Raw genomic sequence first — 21,424 nt, forward strand, 5'->3', positions numbered from 1 at the left:
AAACTGTGTTTACCTATGCTGCCATCTTGACCAGAAGTCGGCTGAGCTTTTAAATACTTTTGTAAATGTTATCTTAAAATTTTTATTTTTCAATTGTCTATTGGCCTAGAAAATACATTTGGTTTTTACATATTGAACCTGTATACTAGAGCCTTAGTAAATGCACTCCTTACTTCTGGTAGTAGTTTCTTTGTAGAATCTTTAAAATTATATGTGTGTGTGTGCGTGTGTGTGTGTGTATGTATGTATAGTCATGTTTTCTTTACATAAAGACACTGTTCTTCAAAATATAAGTAAATTGCCCTGGCTGGTGTAGCTCAGTGGATTGAGCTCGGGCCTGCGAACCACACGATCACAGTTCGATTCCCAGTCAGGGCACATGCCTGGGTTGCAGGCCAGTTCCCAGCAGGGGACTCACGAAAAGCAACCATACATTGGTATTCCTCTCCTTCTCTCCTTCCTTTCCCCTCTAAAGATAAACAAATAAAATCTTTAAAAAAATAAGTAAATTGATTGATTTGTTTCCCACTAAGGGGTTGATGGAAGAAAACAAGGTCCAGATCACTGTTTTAAACCCCAAGTCTGTCACCATGGGCCAGCTGTACGGGCAGTTTGACCTGGTGTCCCACGAGTGGTCTGATGGTGTCCTCGCAGTCAGTTTCAGAGCATTTGCCTCTTCTATGGTAAGTACTGATGCTTTTGCATGTATGTTTAGAAATCTATGATATTTCCTTCTCACCAATTTTTTATGTTTTCAGTTGTTTCAAACAAACACGTTTATAGCTCAAGATATTTATTCAAAACACATTACTGGGTAGCCTGGCAGTGTTAATGAAGAACCTCATTAACACCTAGAAAGCTGCAGGGACCTTGCCAGCAAGCAGCTTTGCCCTGGTGAAGGACGGAGGGGGGGAAGGGACAGGAAGAAGTGTTTCTGTTTTCTTTGTTCAGGCCAAATGATGCAGGAAGGAGAGCCTCTGAGTAGCTTGATCCTTTGGCTCTGTCACTGCTGTTCTTCCTTTGCCTGGCGCACCCACTAACGGTTAGATAGAGTCCAGCGTTTGGAGAAGAAACTGCAGACCATTACAAAGAATGTTTCAGAGTTCCAGCACTGCCCCTCTGCTGTGTTAAGAAGACAGTGGGCTTTCTGTGGAAAGCAGAGGGCATACAGGGTATGCCAGCTGCTAGCTGCTGTGAATGGGAGTGGGTACTTACCTACTCCTGGCTTACTCTGCTTACTCTGATGAGTGGCTGTTGCCCACTCTTACAAAAGAGTTCACAGACCAATAAATGGTTGTTTGGTTCTCTGGTTATTTCAGGCTCTCCATAGAGTAGGGGTGTCAAATTCATTTTCACTGGGGGCCACATCAGCCTTCTGGTTGCCTTCAAAAGGCCAAACGTGATTTCAGGACTGTAGGAATGTAACTACTCCTTGACTAGGGGCAGGGGGCTTGGTGCTGCCTCCAGGTAGAAACAAGGTGCTGGGCCAGATAGAACAAGGTGGAGGCTGGATTCGGCCCTTGGTTGTTGTGTTTGCCCCCTGTGCATAGAACATGATCCTATGGGAGATGGTTTGCTGAGGCTAGTCTTAAAGGAAAGGGGGCCAAAGCTAGAGGCATTTATTTTAAAAAATTAATAAATAGAGTGAATGTTTCCTTTGTTCTGACTACATGCATACTAAATTTGGTGTTCTTTTTCCGCTTGAACACTCACCTGATCCTGACTCATGAGTCAGTGTAATAATAGAAAAACATCAAATCTCAGCTCTGCTCCGATGGGCTGCAGGGCCGAGGGCAGTGAGTAACACGAGGACAGACTCCAGTGGAGCAGAGCTCTTGTCCAGTATCAGGGTTCACTAGTCATTCAAGGGTGAAAGGGGTCCTGAGGCACAGGCAGGGCGGGCGGAGATCTGGGACTGTGATGTGATGTCTCAGATCCTCTCGCTGCAGCAGATGAACTCTGGCCCCGATTACCATATGAAGTCTCTAAATAATGTATGCAGTTACATTATTCATACAAAAATAATGCTGAGATCTCTTCCGCTTTATACTCATTTACATAGCCGACATTACATTTTGCAGGAAGCTGTGTTGCATGACTGCTGAGACTCAGGGAGTAAGTAGCTGACCCAAAGTCAGAAAGCTGATAAGCAGTAGGGCCACATTAAAGTGAGGCCTTTCAGATTGCAAAGCCCAATATCTCACCATTACAAGGGAGTTTTTTCCCTGACAGTGAATATTAGGATTATGGGAAGCCAACGGTATGAGGGAGTTAATCTCTGAGGTATGGGCCCTTCCTTGCTCCCTGAACTCGGTCAGAGCTGACCTCCGAGTGAATGTGTGTGGTGGCCAGAGGCCATGGCAGGCCCACTGTATCGAGATTAATGCAGGCAGCCACAGGGCCAGAGAGCGTGTTGAGGGGGGTTCAAATTGTTCAAAACTTCAACTCAAATTTACATTTGCTAAAGTTGAACCAAGGCATCATCTCTGTACACAAAAAGGCTGATTCATAAGAATCTGGAAAGGAGAACCTGTTTTTGCACTTGCCAGCTAGTCCCTGGACACTCCTTAATGTTTATTGGGCATTTACTATATTCCAGACAGCGTGCAAATATTTTGATATTTATCAATGTGGGACTGTGAATGTTATATTGATATTAATGTCATATTCCTCCATGAAGTAGTTTAGCCCAAGAAGGGTGTGTATATGTATGTGCATGGAGGGAACAAAAAATTTGGCTTAGCACGCAATAATTAATCTATATGAACACAATGCTATATAGAGTCAGGCAATCCAAATGAAAATCCTGTTCTCTCTGGAAAATGTTTTTAACTTATAATATGTTCTGAAACATGTTATATATGAATCCAGAAACACTGGAAAAGATAGAATCTTAAGAAAAGTGCTGTTGTGTTTTGTCCATGGCATGTACAGGGTGAGGCAAAAGCAGGTTTACAGTTGTGCGTACATAAAACCGAGTTTATTTATCAATTGTATCATTTTCCATACAAACAAATGAAAGCCTACTTTTGCCCCACGCTGTGTAGGCTTACTCAGTGACTCTATCGTTCCTCTCCCCCCTGCCCCGCCTGCTATGCATTTATTCTACATATATACTATATGTTTCTATTACATATTTACTTTATTCATGTATATTCTTTACTCAAAGGTGCCTTTGCATTTTCAGTCAAATTTGATTTGCATTTTCACAGTCAAATTTGATTTGCATTTTCACAGTCCAATTTGATTTTCACAGCCATATTTAATTTTAAGAGAGTTACATTTTAAATTTTGAAATATTATTGAACTGTTTCTTTATGTTATCATTCATTATTCCACTTTTGCCCTGTATTCACCATATGCATAAACCAGACACCAGACAGGAAGTGGTTAGTGTTTGATGGGCCAGTGGACGCAGTGTGGATTGAGAATATGAATACTGTACTGGATGACAACAAAAAGCTGTGTCTCATGAGCGGGGAGATTATTCAAATGTCACCACAAATGAATCTCATTTTCGAACCAATGGATTTGGAAGTTGCTTCTCCTGCCACTGTAAGTTCTCCGTTTTGACACATGATTATAAATCTAGAATGTTATAAATGCTTTTATTGTTGAGTAAATTCGACTTGGTAATAAAATGAAAAGTGTGAGTAGAGCAGCGATCTCTGATTCTCCAGGCGCAGACGCATCTGTTGGAATGCCTTGACAAATTCGAGTCAGGTTTCCTTTCCTCTTTGTCTGTGGCCATTTGGTAAAGTCAGACATAAGAAAATTAGACCGTGAAATTACGTAAGTTGAAGCACTTTTTTCCAAGAGCTCGTAAGAAAGAGGTGTGCCCAGTTGTATTGCTTTCATAGGCAGTGCCTTGGTGGTGAACGGCTGTTGTTGTTCCAGGTGTCCAGGTGTGGCATGATTTACATGGAGCCTCACATGTTAGGCTGGAGACCACTGATGATGTCTTGGTTAAATCTCCTGCCCGCTGCCCTCAGTATCACTCAGAAGGAATTTATAATAAACTTATTCGAAAGAATGGTCCCTGTTTCTCTCGAGTTCATTAGAAAGCACACAAAGGTAAGAGGGGTGGGAATTTTAAGATTTTAAAAAATAAATGAAAAATCCAAATTAGCTAAATGTATCAATGTTAATGTCTGGTTTAATTGTTAACTACTTTAAAGTGATTTCTTAACTGATTTGACTAAAATTTTTTCTAATTAAAGTAAAAAGATTCTTATTTACGTACTTATCCCATCAAAAATATTTTAAGTGAAGCACCTGAGGGTTTGAGAAAATGTATGGCGCTCATCTTTTTTCTCTTAAAAAAATCTCAAAGGTCCACCTAACCACATCTGGATGCAAATACTCTAAAATGTTGTCTCTCATTTCTAATGGACTATTTATATTTTAAGTAGTTTCTACTTGTATAATTTTCTTCATTTTTCAGAGTTCCTAGAATGAATATATATTATTTCATAACCAGGAAAAAGGGCCACCTTAAAGACTAGATGGTGGGAAATAAAACACAGCAACACACGTTGCTGCCTGGACATGCTTAGTGAGGGCTCCGCTGCACACAGCATGAGTGCATCTACCGGTTTAGGGAGCACTGTTGCAGCCAGAAACACGGATTCTGGGAGGGAAGTAGTCCCTGCTGGAAGGATTGAAAGAGGTCCTAACATGGCAAATCGATTTTCCTTCCTTTGAATACTTCCTAGGGGGTTGGCGTAGGGGGCGAGAGAAAAGGCAGAGAAGTGACAGTGTGAGTGGGAATCTTCCTCACAGAGTTGGTGGAATTCCAGGGAGTGTCTTAAACCCTCTCCAGCTGGAAAGTGTATGGAACGTACACTTAATCTCTTTTTTGGGAGCTGTAGACCAAAGGTCTTTCAGGAAGACTTTGGCTCTGAAACGAATATAGGAACCCAGGGCTGGTATTTGTCCTGCTGTTTGAAATATAACAGAAAAGCTTGAAGTAGAAGTTGAACTCCAGGTACAGATCTGGAGTTTAAACCAGATCTGTTACTGGTGGTTACCGGAAAGGGAAATCCAGAGGAAAAAAGGAGAAGAGAGCGAAGGGTAGAATCCTGAGTGCTCCAGCAAACTCGGGAGGAAAGAGGGAGGAGCCGGTAGCATTGTAAGAGGCAAGGAGTCAGTGTTATGAGAAACTCCTAAAGGTCGAGGCAGACAGAGATTGGCACAGGTCCCTTGGACTCGGCAGCTGCGAAGATGGAGGAAGAAGGCCGGCCCTCGCACTGTCAGGGAGAGGCAAGGGCACTTCAGGGCAGTGGGCTGAGCAGTGAGGGACACGCGGGCACCACAGCGAGTGTAGGCTGCTCTTTCAAGAAGCTTGGCTATAAAAAATAGCCCAAAATATGGTGTAAATTTAAAGTAATCACACTTCAAAACAATTAAACATTTATTTACTGAGGTCATAATAAAATAAGCTACAGGATTTATTTTTCTTCTGACATTTCCAGTAGATATTCCAACTGAATAAATTTCCATACAACTGAAACTTATCCTTTTAATAGCAAAACAGAAAAAGACCCACTTTTGATGCAAACTTTCTAAAATACACTATGCATTCTTGCCCTCTCCTGAAGAAATTAGGAATGTCTGTTATTAACTACTGAGTTGTAAGTTATCTGTCTTCTTTTGGTAACATGTAACTATTTGCATTTTTTGCGAAGTTTATTGGGGTGACATGGATTGACCGGCTCATATAGGTTTCAAGTGTACATTTCTATTATACACGATCTGTGTATTGCATACTGGCATCTGTAACACCTAGTCCCACCCTCGCCTGCAACTCAATTGTCATTCCTGCCTCCTCCTACTGAGCCGGTGGCTGAATATGAAGTTCGCTTCAGAGAGTTCGTTCTTACCTGTGACCGTGAAGCAATGTGACCCCAGAGGTTGGAGGAGAGCACGGAGGGCAGAAGACAGACGATAGTTTAGAACTTCCTGTACACAGCATGGTTCTAAGAGCTGGACACGTTGTTTCCTTTACTTGATAAGTTCTCCTGGTGGGACCTAAAGAAGTGAAGTGAGCAGCACTTACAGCATCCCAGCAACATTCTGTGCTCTAAAGACTTGAAAATACATTCCACAGGGATGAATTTACTATGAGTACTGCTGTAGGTTATAAAGATGTTTAAAGTGGGCCTTATTTATGAAGCATTTTAGATACACAAATTAATTGCATTCTTTAAAAGAACTTTTAGTGTTTTATGTTTAAAATTGGACTCTCTGTGTAATTAACTGAGTACATAAAAGTCAGTTTCTAAATTAGAGATTCAGTGCAAGAGTAAAGAACAGACAGTTCCTGATGCGACTTCCACAGCTGCCATGCCTTGCACTGGGGGACAAAAGTGTGCCTCAGTTTCCCCTCCTATAAATTAGAATTGTAATGATGGTACCTTTTCATAGATACCATGGCTGTCAGAATGAAATGAGTCCAATAAATAGTAGTTGGGCTATTTTAATTAGTGCCCAGTTTAAATTAATTTGTTTTACATAATTTTCCACTGATTTTTTAGGAATTATCTCCTACTTCGGATACAAGTTTAGTCCGATCCTTAATGAATCTAATAGACTGTTTTATGGATGACTTTGCTGATGAAGTTAAAGTAAAAGAGAGAAATGATCGAGAAACGTATTCTTTGCTTGAGGTAGGGTTTGTTATCTGTGAATTATGCAATAGAAAGACATCTGTTACTTTCCCCAATGCTTCCTAATTAATGAAGCTCACTTTCTCCCTGGAATCAGGGGCTGGACAGTGGGTGGTAGCTGAACAGTGAGGGAAAAAGCAGGCCTAAAATACCAGGTGCTGACAGGGAAAAGCTTAGATTGGCAGTCCGTCGCATCATGAGGTTTGGGTGAAACCCAGTGACCTTGAATCTGCTGCTGGGATCTTGGGTCATTTGCTCAGCCTCAGAAAAGATCAATTTTCAAAATGTCAATCACCATTTGACAGTGAGGTCGACCTTTCTGTCAGCTGCAAAATCATAACAATGCATTGTTTTTTTCCTTGATTTTCTTCTCTTTTCATGCAATATGAATATTTAAAATATGTATGTTCATATGTGCATATACATATATATTTAGATTGAGGAAACCAAGAAAATATATAATCTATACACATATTTATAAAACAGAAATAAGATTATTTAATAAAATTATATATTGCTATTAGAACACTTCTAATGTAGTCAGTATGTTACTCTTATTGCTTATATTTTATGTAATAAATTAATTTTAATTTAATTTCATGTAGTTTCCAGAGCAAACCAGTCTGGGAGTAGCCTAGGAGGAGGAGGACAGTGTCAGAGTCCACAACCTGTGTGAGCACAGTTGAGACTGGGTTAGCATTGGCACTAAAAAGGGGATCTGGTTTTTAAAATCAGCACACAGGGACCAGAAGGGAGAGGGGAGAGAATTTCAGGGGAAAAGGGAAGGATTCACAGGAACAAGTACAAAGGACACATGGAAAAAACTAAGGCTGGGGGGGCAATGGGAGGGGGATGGGGAGCACTGAGGGGGGCGGGCTGGGATGGGAGTACAGACAAATGTAACAGAATTTAACAAAAATTAAATAAAAAATAAACATCAAATTTTTTTCACTTAAAAAAAATAAAATCAAACAAGCAAACAGGCTTTCTCATCTGGCGGCTGGTCTCGTCACCCACCCCGCTGCCTCCGCTGAGCCGGGTGAGGAGAGAGCTTGGGGGCAGCCGTTCTGGTTTCATAGCCGTGTTCTGCTCATCACCACCCCTGGCAAACAAAAGACACGAGTTTGTTCTACTTTTAAAGAACACTGTATCAAAATGTAAATTTAAAAAACATGTATGTTGTGGGTGGATTATTCTTATTAAAATAGTCTATTATAAAACATTATCTCAATGTTCTTTTTAATATCAAGGTCCTACCATGTGCTTAAAATATCATGTGATTTTCCAGACTAAACATTCTCTTTCACTCTGGCTTGAAATTATATTTTGCATTGTATTTATCTTCTCTGATAGTAAGATTTTTATAAAACATGCAATTTGATTTAAAAATTAATTATTATGAAATCTTGAGATAACCTACTATTACCTATCAGTTTATTAATTTCCTTTCACAAATATTAATCTAGCTAATCTGATATAAGCTTCAAGAATAGATTAAAGTCATTCTTTAATGCACTCTGTCTTTTCATTTCTCCATTACAGGGCATTTTTCTCTTTTCATTGATATGGTCTGTCGGTGCTACTTGTAAAGATGATGACCGGTTGAAATTTAATAATATTCTTCGAGAACTAATGGCAGGTTCAGTTTCAGAAGTAACTCAAAATAAGTTTAAATTACTGAGTAGTACTGAGCAAACATCTTCAAGAGCACTAACTGTCCCATTTCCTGAAAAAGGAACAATTTATGATTATCAATTTGTCACCGAGGTAAGAGTTCTGAAACAAGATTTGCAACTAGCGACAAGGCAGAGTGCCCCCCCCAAGACACATGGCACATAGTGGCTCTGTGGCTACTTTGCCACCCCTGCTTACCTTAAGAGACAGCATGGATTCAGGAAGGTGTCCTGGCTTTTGAAGTCAGACCTACCTGGGTTTGAGTCCTAGTAAAACCATTTTCTTTCTGTAGAGCTTTGGACTAGTTGTTTAATCTCCTGGTACCTTGTTTTTCTCATTGATAAAATGAAATCAATAATGATACCTCATAGACCGATTATACTCCACAAATAAAACCACATATTAATACATCTGCTCCAGCACGGTCACATCTGACCATGCATAATGGTCAAGGACACTTCTTGGCGGTTCTTGGTGTGTGTTAGCATATCATAGGTGCTGAGAAGCCCTGTGGGAACTGCAGGTGGCGTAGTAGTGCTCATTCAGCACTTCCCAGGCAGATTAGACAATAAATCCTGGGGGGTGTTTGTTTACTTGTTTTTGTGTAACTGCTCCCATAAATACTGTGTTGTTGCAGACAAAGTTTTGGAATATGTATTATTTAAGTATATACAGATCCAAGTAAAATTGGTGACATTTCATATCCCCAATGGATAGTTTTATATCCTTATTTTCCCCTTAATAAAGAGAACACCTTTTTCTCTCNATATCTCATAGACCGATTATACTCCACAAATAAAACCACATATTAATACATCTGCTCCAGCACGGTCACATCTGACCATGCATAACGGTCAAGGACACTTCTTGGCGGTTCTTGGTGTGTGTTAGCATATCATAGGTGCTGAGAAGTCCTGTGGGAACTGCAGGTGGCGTAGTAGTGCTCATTCAGCACTTCCCAGGCAGATTAGACAATAAATCCTGGGGGGTGTTTGTTTACTTGTTTTTGTGTAACTGCTCCCATAAATACTGTGTTGTTGCAGACAAAGTTTTGGAATATGTATTATTTAAGTATATACAGATCCAAGTAAAATTGGTGACATTTCATATCCCCAATGGATAGTTTTATATCCTTATTTTCCCCTTAATAAAGAGAACACCTTTTTCTCTCACTAAAGTTTTTTGTGTTTGTTTCTCTGAAGCCTCCCTCCTTCTGTCACTTGGACGGACCAGGTCTATTCAAACAGTTTTGTACTCTTGGACTTCGAACTGTTTTTGTTGCTTTTTAGTGTTTCTGCTTTGGTGAATATTCTTGTACATGTCCTTGTATTCATATCTGATTATTTCGTTAAGCTAAGTTCCTAGGAAAAGAATTACTGTATTAATTTGTAAGTCTTTGTAACTTGGAATGTATTGCCAAGCTCACCTCAGAAGAGATTCTTCATCCTGCTAGCCAAAATATATTATTTCTTTATCTTTATTTCAAATTACTAATAATATCCTGCATTTCAAAATATGGAAAAAGAAAGTATTTACTCATCAACTCTAGAAAGTTCTAGAAATTTCTTTGCAATACAATTTTCAGACTGATGTGAATTCAGTCTCCTCAAACAGCTCTCTATGCAAAGCACTAGGCCAGGGGATACAGAAATGAATAAGGCACCACAGTGCTGCCCTCAGTGAGTTCCTGACCTCTATGGAAGAGTGTCATGGACACTCTAAGCCAAAAGAAGGCTGTGTGTCGAGGCCCAGGGACCTGGGGCATGTCCGAAACCAGTAGACCCATCACTGAGGCTGAGTTGTGGGACACGTGAAGATGTGGAGGATGGATGGGCCTGAATGCTGACGTGGTTTGATTGACAAGAAGCTTGGATTTGATCCTGTAAGAAGGGAGAGGGATGTGCTGTTTTTCAAAGGAGAGAATTAACATATTTTTCAAACTTTTTGTTACAAACACTGTTGTAGCAAATTACAATTTAGTTCACAACATGGATGGAGCCAAGGAGGGGGTGGGATTGAGGGTGGGAGGTGGGTGTGGGTAGGGTGGGAGGAAGTGGTGGGGAGAAAATGGAGACAACTGTATTTGAACAACAATAAAAAAAGTTAAAAGAAAAAAATTTAGTTTACAAGCTAATTGGATACAAAGATACAGTATATTGTTGATTCATAATGATATCAAGAAATGTTATATGTTCTAGATACCTCTTGCACAACAATGTGAATATAATTAACGCTACTGTGATGTACATTTAATATAGTTGAAAGTTAATTTTAGTTTTTTAACCACAATCTTTTAAAAATCTCATTGTCCACTTAAAATCCATATAATTTTGCTAACCAGTGTCACTTCATTTTTGAAAATATTTTATTGATTATGCTATTACAGTTGTCCCAATTTTTCCCCATTTGCACCCATCCACCTGGTGCTCCCCTTCCCTCCAGGAATCCTCCCACCTCAGTTCATGTCCCGAGGTCATGCATTTAAGTTCTTTGGCTTTTCCATTTCCTATACTATTCTTGGTACCCCCCCCCCCCCGCCCTGTCTATTTTGTACCTACTAATTATGCTTCTTAATCCCTGCACCTTTCCCCCCATTCTCCTCCTTCCCCCTCCCAGTTGATAACCCTCCAAGTGATCTCCATACTTGCGATTCTGTTCCTGTTCTGGTTGTTTGCTTTTAGATCAGTTGTTGTTAGTTGTAATTTTTTTTGCCCTTTTAATGTTCATAGTTTTGATATTCTTCCTCTTAAATAAGTTCCTTTAACATTTCATGTAATAATGGCTTGGTGAGGATGAACTCCTTCAGCTATACCTTGTCAGGGAAGTACTTTGCCCTTCCATTCTAAATGATAGCTTTGCTGGATAGAGCAATGTAGCCTGTAGGTCCTTGCTTTTCATCCCTTTGAATACTTCTTGCCAGCCCCTTCTTGCCTGCAGAGTTTCTTTTGAGAAATCAGCTGACAGTCTNGAAAATGGAGACAACTGTATTTGAACAACAATAAAAAAAGTTAAAAGAAAAAAATTTAGTTTACAAGCTAATTGGATACAAAGATACAGTATAATGTTGATTCATAATGATATCAAGAAATGTTATATGTTCTAGATACCTCTTGCACAACAATGTGAATATAATTAACGCTACTGTGATGTACATTTAATATAGTTGAAAGTTAATTTTAGTTTTTTAACCACAATCTTTTAAAAATCTCATTGTCCACTTAAAATCCATATAATTTTGCTAACCAGTGTCACTTCATTTTTGAAAATATTTTATTGATTATGCTATTACAGTTGTCCCAATTTTTCCCCATTTGCACCCATCCACCTGGTGCTCCCCTTCCCTCCAGGAATCTTCCCACCTCAGTTCATGTCCCTGGGTCATGCATTTAAGTTCTTTGGCTTTTCCATTTCCTATACTATTCTTGGTACCCCCCCGCCCTGTCTATTTTGTACCTACTAATTATGCTTCTTAATCCCTGCACCTTTTCCCCCATTCTCCTCCTTCCCCCTCCCAGTTGATAACCCTCCAAGTGATCTCCATACTTGCAATTCTGTTCCTGTTCTGGTTGTTTGCTTTTAGATCAGTTGTTGGTAGTTGTAATTTTTTTTGCCCTTTTAATGTTCATAGTTTTGATATTCTTCCTCTTAAATAAGTTCCTTTAACATTTCATGTAATAATGGCTTGGTGAGGATGAACTCCTTCAGCTATACCTTGTCAGGGAAGTACTTTGCCCTTCCATTCTAAATGATAGCTTTGCTGGATAGAGCAATGTAGCCTGTAGGTCCTTGCTTTTCATCCCTTTGAATACTTCTTGCCAGCCCCTTCTTGCCTGCAGAGTTTCTTTTGAGAAATCAGCTGACAGTCTTATGGGCATTCCTTTGTAGGCAACTCTGCTTTTCTCTTGCTACTTTTAAGATTCTCTTTATCTTTAAGCTTTGGCATTTTAATTATGATGTGTCTTGGTGTGGTCCTCTTTGGGTCCAATTTGTGTGGAACTCTCTGTGCTTCCTGCACTTCTATGTCTGTTTCCTTCAACAACTTAGGGAAGTTCTCTTTTGTTATTTTTTCAACTAAGTTTTCAATGTCTTGCTCTTTCTCTTCTCCTTCTGGCACCCCTATCATTTGGATGTTGATACTTTTAAAGTTGTCCCAGAAGTTTCTAAGCCTATCCTTGTTGGTTTTTTTTAAATTCTTTTTTCTTTCTGCTGTTCTGATTTATTGCTTTTTCCTTCCTTGTGTTCCAGATTGTTGATTTGATCTTGGCTTCATCCTCTCCACTGTTGGTTCCCTATAAATTTTTTATTTCACTTAGTGTAAACTTCATTTCTTCCCTTATATTTTTGTCGTACTCAATGACTTCTTTGAGCATCATGCTCACCAATGTTTTGAACTCTGCCTCTGATAGGTTGGTTATCTTTGTCTTGTTCATTTTTCTGGGGTTTTGTTCTGTTCTTTCATTTGGGCCATGTTCTTCGTCTATTCATTTTGACAGCCTCCCTGTGTTTGTTTCTGTGCATTAGGTAGAGCTGCTTTGACTCCCTGTCTTAGAAAAAGCATTTGTAAATTGTGTGGATGAAGCCTTAGGTAATCCCCAGGGCAGTGCAACCCACTCCACTGCTTTGTGGCTGTGTGTTGGGGGAGGGACCAGAGAGGGCAGAGTGCCACTGCCTGACTTCTGGAGGTTTTCCTGGCACTCACTCTGTTTCCAGTCACTTCACCTACTGCCTGTATGGGACTGGTGCCCTTCCAGCTATTGCCCTGGTGGTGAATCCCAGAGTGGGTGGGCTTACATATGATCTAAGTCCATGTGGGGCCTTTAAGCAGAGTCTCCTGAAATCCAGCAGTTTCTTCTACTGCCCCAACCCCCACTGGTTTTTACCGTAAGAAGTTATGGGGATCTGTCTTCTAGGGCTAGAAACCTGGGCTGTGCAGTGTGGCCTGGGGCTAGAACCACTTGCTCCCAAGGGATCCCCCCTGATTTTTATCCACTACACATGACTGTGGGACCCCCCATTCCACTGCCACCACCAATGCCACTTCTCCATGCCACACCATGTCTTTGTGCCTCTCCACCCATCGCCACGACTCCACCCTTCCTACCCATCTGGATAGATGTGGCTTCTTTAAGTCCTTGGTTGTTGGACTTCTACAGAGTTCTATTTTCTGATAGCTCTCACTGTTATTTATTTTGAAGTATAGTTGTAGTTTTCTCTGTGGTTACGTGAGGAGGCAAAGTATATCTAATTACGCTGCCATCTTGACTGGAAGTCTCAATGTTTTTTTAAAAAATTATCTCATCTGAACCGATATAAATACCATTATAAAAGCCAGGCAATATGCAACTGATGTTCTAGGTAGAAAATCATTTTATATTGGTTAATATTTATTGAATAAATTTTTTTGCTCTTTAATACATTGATTAGTCCATTAAAGAATTTAACATTTCACCAAAATAATTGATCTTTGGGTTGCCATAATCAGTAGTTTCAAGGCATCATAAATATCACAGCATTGCAATTTTATTTTTATTCATGTAAAATCTAGTTTTTTTCACATTTTCACATAAAATTTAGGTTGAAAAAAATCAGGGTGAAGACTTTTTAAAAATAAAAACCAGTCTATAAATATTAGGGTTTTTGGTTTTGATTTTTCATCTTTTCTATAATGGAACAGGAGTACAGAGGTCTTAAAGTATTTTATTTAAAAACATATTTTATAACATAATATTTCCTACTTGGCTGTTTATTACAAACAGGGCATAGGAAAATGGGAACCGTGGTTAAAAAAACTGGCAGGTGCCCCTCCAATACCTAAGGATATGGTGTTCAATGAGATCATCGTACCAACTCTGGACACAATTCGATACTCAACATTGATGGAATTGTTAACCACCCATCAAAAGCCTTCCATATTTGTAGGACCAACAGGAACTGGAAAGAGCGTTTATATTATTGTAAGTATTGTGAAATCTGCATAGTAAAATGTGCATGGTGTTCCTAAGAATGTTATTTTAAAAACCACCTGAAATAGTAGACTTAATGCTTTTAAATACTCAAATATTTTGATGTTGGAGCCACAGAGAATTTTTATGTAATTGCCTACTTATTTTAGAAAATGTATTAAAGATATGATGCCAGTTTATATTACAAAATTACTGCCCTTTTTCAATATTTTAATAAAATAGCTTGTCCAGGATGAAGAATTTTATAGCCCTTGAAAAAAATGTTTTAGTTAATTACACCTGATATTTATTTTTCTCAATTACTTAGTATCTGAATGGTTACTATATAGTAATACATAATTTAGTAATTTTTACAATGAAGTTTTTAGTAATTTTTTATTAATTTGTTAATGTAGTCATTTTTCTTAATGATTTCTGGAATCATAACCCTTGTATGTTGGTTAAGAAAATGCTAGCGGCTTTACACATAAAACCCTAAATCCTAGTAACGTTACATAGCCTATGTTCTTTTGAATTTAGGGGGTCATATTAATCAGAGACCAGTTCTTATCTCTAGTTTCAGGTTTCTGAAAACAGAAAGCTGGCTGGAATTAATAGTAAATAGTGCCCCCAGCCTGTTGAGTAGAAAATATATACAAGTTTCCCCAGGGTCCATGGGACAGTAAGGAAGATAGTGGACTTGGGTTTCCCTGGGCCTCCATTCTAAATGACTACAGCAATGAGGAACCCCATTTGTTCCCCGGGTCAGAGAACTGTGCAGTGTGGGTGTCCCTTTGTAGTGTCTGAAGAACCTGCACATCGGCCCCTGTCAGACTGCAGGCATTTGGAGGTTTGCCCTGACAGCATTCGAGAAAGCATTCGCTGAGAGAGAACCCCAGTAAAGTCTTTGAAGTAGGACTTTTGCCCTGCCCTCTACCCAACCGAGGGACAGGAAGAAGATGGAGCAGGGCAAGGCGAGTGCTGGAGCCACGAGTGGTCGCTCCCCTTTGCAGGTTCCCAGTCAATTCACATTCCCCCGATTTATGACCGTCTCTGGCTCTCATTCTTTATGTCAATTTAATCATTTAATCCTTTTGCAATACATTTGGGTAGAGAGTTAAGTAATTGTCCTGGCCTCATTTTATTAAATAATCTTTTTCACAACAGATTGAAGTGACAAAGAGAGACACACCATTGACATGGTAACTGTAATTTCTATTGATTTCGGGCTCCCTTTACATTGTTAAGACACTCCCAGGTTAAATTTGTTTGTCAACAATGATGTTTGGTATTTATTTTTAAATGTCAAAATATAATTGCAACTATGGTTCATTTTATTATTTCCTATTATATAGAATTTCCTTTTAAATCAGCTCAATAAAGAAATCTACAAGCCTCTGCTAATTAACTTCTCAGCACAAACTACAGCAGCTCAAACTCAGAATATTATCATGTCAAAATTGGACAAACGACGAAAGGGAGTTTTTGGTCCTCCTTTGGGCAAGAGAATGGTAATTGCTCTGTTTCTGTACGTATGGTCCCGCACGGGGCCCAGTCATGCACCCTGCTACGCCAGAACAAGGAAACCATGTATACTGACTGTGCTTGATGGCTTTTTGAACAGATTTTTTATCACAAATTTTGATTAAGAAGTTTCCTTAAAAGTAGTTCATATTTGTATGTGCATTAGACAACTTGACATTAAAAACAAGCAGTTGCCCTTTAAATGAAAAGTGGAATATTCATCTGGGAAATTATCTATCTTCCCAATTCTCTCATTAACATTTTCACTTAGCAGAGTCTGCTCCTTGCTTTGCTAGACCTGTAAACACCCTAGTTTTCTGTTGACTTATCTGAGAACACCCTTCTCAACTTCACTATTATCACCCAGAGGTTGTACTCATTTTAAAATCATACCTATCTCATTTATTGTAATGTATTGGAGTTGTAAAAGGAAGAAAGAGAAGGCATACTGAGAAACAAATTGTATGGGAAGATTAGTAAGTCTTGACCTCTTCTTAACCATCACTTCCCATAGAGGTATTGTACAGGATGATCTAATTCTTTGCCTCAATGTTGTTTACACAATAGGACACTATATGAAGATGTTAATATTTTCTAATACTTCTTGTCATTCTCAGGTTGTCTTTGTAGATGATGTCAATATGCCTGCTCGGGAGGTATATGGGGCTCAACCTCCCATTGAGTTACTGAGACAGTGGTTAGATCACTGGAACTGGTATGACCTAAAAGATTGTTCTGTGATTAAACTAGTGGACATTCAAATCATGTGTGCTATGGGACCTCCAGGTACATTTTCTAAGTTTGTGATTATTAAGATTGAAAATCACTCTGGCTCTATCTAAAGAGATAGCTGGAGAAGGAGAAACCCAATTGGATGATTTGAGTTACAGTGTTTTCCTTATGTGTTTTCTGTGTGTACAAATTGTGGCCTAAGGGTGTGTACCACAATGCTCAACACTGCAAAGTGGGTGGCCTTGGTTGTGGCCATTCTTGCACCAACTCTTCCAAATCCTTTTTCTCCCACTTTCTGGGACTTTGCTTCCCATTTCCTGTCCCTGTATCCTGAGGTCCCAGATCTCCACCAGCAGCTCATTTCCATTTCATTCCTTAAAGTTTCAACTGCTTGAAACACTCTTGCTTCAGAGACGGCCATCCTCTGCCCCTGTTGAGTCCCACTCCAGTGAGTTTCTGGGTTTAGACAGGCTGCTGAGAGGAATTTAAGTGGGAAATGGCCAAAAGAATTAATTCCTAGAAACCACTTACATTTTCTAAGAGCAATTTATAAACCGAGATGTATCTTTCTATAGAAGAAATTTTGTTTGCTGGAATAACTAAAATTGCCTGAGTCATCCAACTGGACATCTTTAATTGTTGGTTTGTTTGTTTGTTTGTTTTCCTGAACACAAGCAAGTATTCTATCTTAAAAAAATTTCTTTTCTTAATGTACCATTTCTTCTGGAAATCTCTCTGGTATTTGCCTCTAAACCTCTCATCTTTACTGACCTGTAGTGTAGACTCTTTGCTGAGTCAGGTATTGCTCTCAGTGCTCTCTCTCATGAATGAGACTGTTGCTCCTGGGCGTCAGCCTTCCGTTCTCCTTTGCCTCTCTGCCAGCCTGCACCCCAGTCGTCTGTACTACATGTCCACTTTTTCCTGCCTCCTCAGGGACTGGATGGAAAATGAGGTTGATTCATGAGGTATCTTTTCCTCTTAGACCCCATTTTCTAAAAATACCACGATTTTTTTACACAACATCTAAATGTTCTCTGTGAGAAAGGGTTGAAGACAGAGCTAGCAGATATGATCTCTCACCTTTCCTTCTGCAACCCTTTCATCAGCTTCTTGAACTCACCCAGGTAAATCAGTGTTCATTATGAGCTTGTTAATACATAGCCACACATAACTGGTTTGATCACAGACTGCCAGTTAAATGCTGTCACACATTATTTGTGTTTTCAGCGGCAGCACTGTATGATTCAGTGATAAAAACAAAATACCATTTTAAGCACACATAAAACATGAACCTGTATATTCTTAGGCCAAATATATGTTAGAGATATACATTTTTGAAATCACTTTTTAAAAGCAAAGATTTCATGATAGAATCTCTTTAAAAACAATTACAAATGTGTTTATGTATTTAAAGGTGATAATATCAGGTTTGTAAATCAATGTGTTATATCTAAGTCAGTAAGTAAAGCCTCGTGTTTGAAAAGGTAATCATTATTTCATGAAAGCGAGATAATCCCCAAATTTTTAAAAATGTGAGTTGCCAGTGAAGTAGCCACATGAACCACATAGCGTAATCTTGGGAAAATCCATTTAAAATGTGGGGAAAGAATTAATTAGGCTATATGCCAAAGATGTACTGAATTTCAGACATGTGGGAAGGACTGTACATTTAGTAATTCAGATTAACCTTATATTAATACCATATAATATTGTGTCTTAATATTTTACTGTAAAGAGGCTGTTCACAATTTACTGCTTTGGGCTTCTCCACCTGGAGAAGGTGGCCAATGGCTTTTTCCTTCTGATTATATTTTCTTTGGTAACATAGCTGTGACCCAAGACTTTGTCTAATTAGTTGAACTCATTCAGATAATTCAACTAGAAAACAAAAGCTTGATTTTTGAAGGGGATACTTTTTTGATGTCAGTGTTATCCTCTTGACTTTTTGGTGGCCACAAATTTTCCCATCTTTTAAGTTATTTTACCCTCTAAAATATTAGAGAAAATATACTGGTATATATTATCAACATCGTTAACAGTTATCCTTTTTTAATATATAGGTGGTGGTCGAAATCCAGTAACTCCTCGATACATGCGACATTTCAATCTTATAACAATCAATGAGTTTAGTGATAAATCTATGTTTGCCATCTTCTCTAAAATCCTAACCTGGCATTTTAAAGCCTGGTAAGTAATTTAAAGTGCGTATATTTTTTTCACTAGGGTGGAATAAAATCTTTTGAAAACATCTCAACATAAATAGTGCTTCTGAACCTTTTCCACAAGAGCATCCCTAGACGAGGGAAAGGTAATAGGCAGTATGGCTCCCACCCACTGCACCCGTCTTCGGGTTACAGGAACACAACACGAGGAAGCATAAGGGAGTAGCTTCCTTTTTTTCTTTTTTCTTTTTTTTTGTCTGAGAAGTCTTGGATTTTAGCCTAAAAGTTCATACAAATTTTGGATTCTGCTGTATAATATGTTCATGTTGGAGTTATCAATATTTTAAGTTTTCACCACATAGTGTAAGTAATGATGGAAAAATATGTCAGGTTTCTCCTGAGGCTTTGATGCCTCTAGGAGAACTCTTGGGTCCCCCGGGGGTATCCATGTCCAAGTCTGGAACTCGTGCCCTGAGAAGGCGTTGCTCCCTAACTTCCCCATAAGAAGTGGGGGGCCTAGCAGACCTGAGCAGTGCAAGTCTGGGTTCCCCGACGTCAGTCTCAGGAAATGGTCCTTTCTTGCCCCTGCCGTGATGATGGAGGGCTGACCCCGTGTCAGAGCAGAGGTTAAAAACAGACAGTTTTTCCAAATAAATATTTTCCCCATTTTCTTTCTACCCTAGTCATGCTCTCTGCCACCCCCACCCCCATTTTTTAAGTCCCAGCTCACAATTTATGTAACTTTCTTTGTAACGGTCCTTTTCTTTTACTTTTTTCCTTATTTTTTCTCTATTTTTATTTTCTTCCTTCCCTTCCTCTGAAAATACCTGTTTGACCAGTTATCTGTACACAGTTGGGAATGCCAGGGAGTGAAAACAGTTAGGACTTATTTGTTGAGTGGCTCCCGGATTTAGTTACATAATCTGGGTTCCTTTGTGGGCCATTCTGTTCACTTATTTAAGTAGTTTAAAGCTGATTAAGTTGGTTATGCCACTCCTGAGTTTGTTCCTTTGGACAGAAAGTAAGGCAATGAACGGGAAGTAACTTTAAAAGAAGTAAAAAATCTATTATTATTATAAGAAAAAATAGTCTACAAAGTAGACTATTTACAAAGTAAATCAGTTGATGTAATCAGAATAAAAAATTTGTTAGACTTGCAAAGTATTTATGTATCATAATTTTATACTTGCTAACATTTTTCTTTCTTTTTATTTAAACATTTTTAAGTTACAGATTTCCAGATGATTTTCTAGATTTGACCACACAAATTGTGAATGGTACAATGGATTTGTATAAAGAAGCAATGAAGAATCTGTTGCCTACTCCAGCCAAATCTCACTACTTGTTCAACCTCCGTGATTTCTCCCGTGTCATTCAGGGTGTTTGTTTGTCAAGACCAGAAACAACACCAACCAAAGAAGTGATTAAACGTCTTTGGGTTCATGAGGTAAATTTCCATGTTACTGAAATATGACTATGCAAGAAACAAAGATTTTATCATGCCAACAATTGGGCAAGAAGGAATATTCAGCAGTTTACATTGTTGAAATGCATTCAGCTATTTGGCATTACAAAGGTTAATAAGATAATTTTTTAAAAATTAACACATATATATTATGCTATTTAAAATGCATGGTCTCTCGTTCTTACAAATTCCTGTTGCTTTTTAGGATATTAGGAAGTGGGTATCACTTGGGGCCAATCTCCTGTAAGTGACTGAGTCCTTGTTCATATGACTTCAAATAATTTTGTGCTGGAACAATTTTTGAGCTGTTTTGTAAGAAGTGAATGTATTTATTTACATTATTTACTTGTAGTTTTAATAGATTCCAAAAGAAATGTAAAACAAACCAGTTTGGAGAGCACAGAAACTGCATACAAATGTATTTAAGTTGTTTTGGGGAAGAGGCATGTGGGTGAACATTTTCTCGTCAAAGTGTGGAGGGAGGGTGGGAGAGTGAAAGAGAGAATACAAAAAATAATGCAAAAAATAAAGTAATAGTTCACTATTTTAAAAATAGACAAAGAATATGAGAAGGTGGGAGTAAGGATGTTCTTCCATTTTAATATATAAATAATATAGTTATTTTCATTTCATAACTAATCTAGTTAAGAAATATAGAAAATTGGAATGCGCTATGTTAAAACCATGTGCTCTAGAGACATAAATTTCAAGAGGGCTTTTTAAAAATTCTTTTTCTGTAGGCTTTTTAGATCTACAATTTGAATTCCTAAATCCTCACACCTTTTTAGATTTAGAATTTGAGTTCTTAAATCCTCATACCTTCAAATATATGTACAAGCGAAGGTCCACTCCACTAGGAAGTCTTGGCCCCAGCAAGGTCCCTGAAAGTGACTCTTGGAAAAAGTGTGGTCTGCAGATTCTGCTTCGCTCCACTGTAGGCCACTTAGTTGCCTGAGGGGAGTCCGTGTTCTGGGACCCAGACAGAGGCTGCAAGTCTGGTAGGTCACATGGGTAATAGAAATAATGTCGAAAGGTGGAAAGGGACAGAGACGAGAGGGGACCGTCATTGACTTCACCGAAGGAGTGCACTTTGTCAAGAGCCCCATCTTACTCTAGGAAGCACCTAGCATTCTCCACCTCAGGAGCTTTGCTCCCGATATACCTTCTACCTAGAGCACTCCTGGACCCCTGTTCACAAGGCTTACCCACTTACCTCCTTAGTTCTCTGATCAAATATCCACTTACCATAGACTCTCA

The 21,424-nt window shown here is 38.9% G+C and overlaps 1 protein-coding gene across 1 annotated transcript in view; it reads left to right on the forward strand.

Annotated features, from left to right (window-relative positions):
• DNAH7 (dynein axonemal heavy chain 7) overlaps nucleotides 1-21,424 on the forward strand; it is a 219,634-nt gene that overhangs the window by 104,481 nt on the left and 93,729 nt on the right. Inside the window, exons 31-40 of the mRNA XM_037043723.1 lie at nucleotides 534-683; nucleotides 3,373-3,555; nucleotides 3,898-4,074; nucleotides 6,537-6,668; nucleotides 8,211-8,435; nucleotides 14,099-14,296; nucleotides 15,640-15,795; nucleotides 16,426-16,594; nucleotides 18,601-18,727; nucleotides 19,930-20,149. Coding sequence (XP_036899618.1) covers nucleotides 534-683; nucleotides 3,373-3,555; nucleotides 3,898-4,074; nucleotides 6,537-6,668; nucleotides 8,211-8,435; nucleotides 14,099-14,296; nucleotides 15,640-15,795; nucleotides 16,426-16,594; nucleotides 18,601-18,727; nucleotides 19,930-20,149 — 1,737 coding nt within the window. The remainder of the gene's footprint in view (nucleotides 1-533; nucleotides 684-3,372; nucleotides 3,556-3,897; nucleotides 4,075-6,536; nucleotides 6,669-8,210; nucleotides 8,436-14,098; nucleotides 14,297-15,639; nucleotides 15,796-16,425; nucleotides 16,595-18,600; nucleotides 18,728-19,929; nucleotides 20,150-21,424) is intronic.

This window comes from Sturnira hondurensis, unplaced genomic scaffold, assembly GCF_014824575.4.
Source record: "Sturnira hondurensis isolate 20B ecotype Veracruz unplaced genomic scaffold, ASM1482457v3 Scaffold0004136, whole genome shotgun sequence".
Taxonomy (NCBI): Eukaryota; Metazoa; Chordata; class Mammalia; order Chiroptera; family Phyllostomidae; genus Sturnira; species Sturnira hondurensis.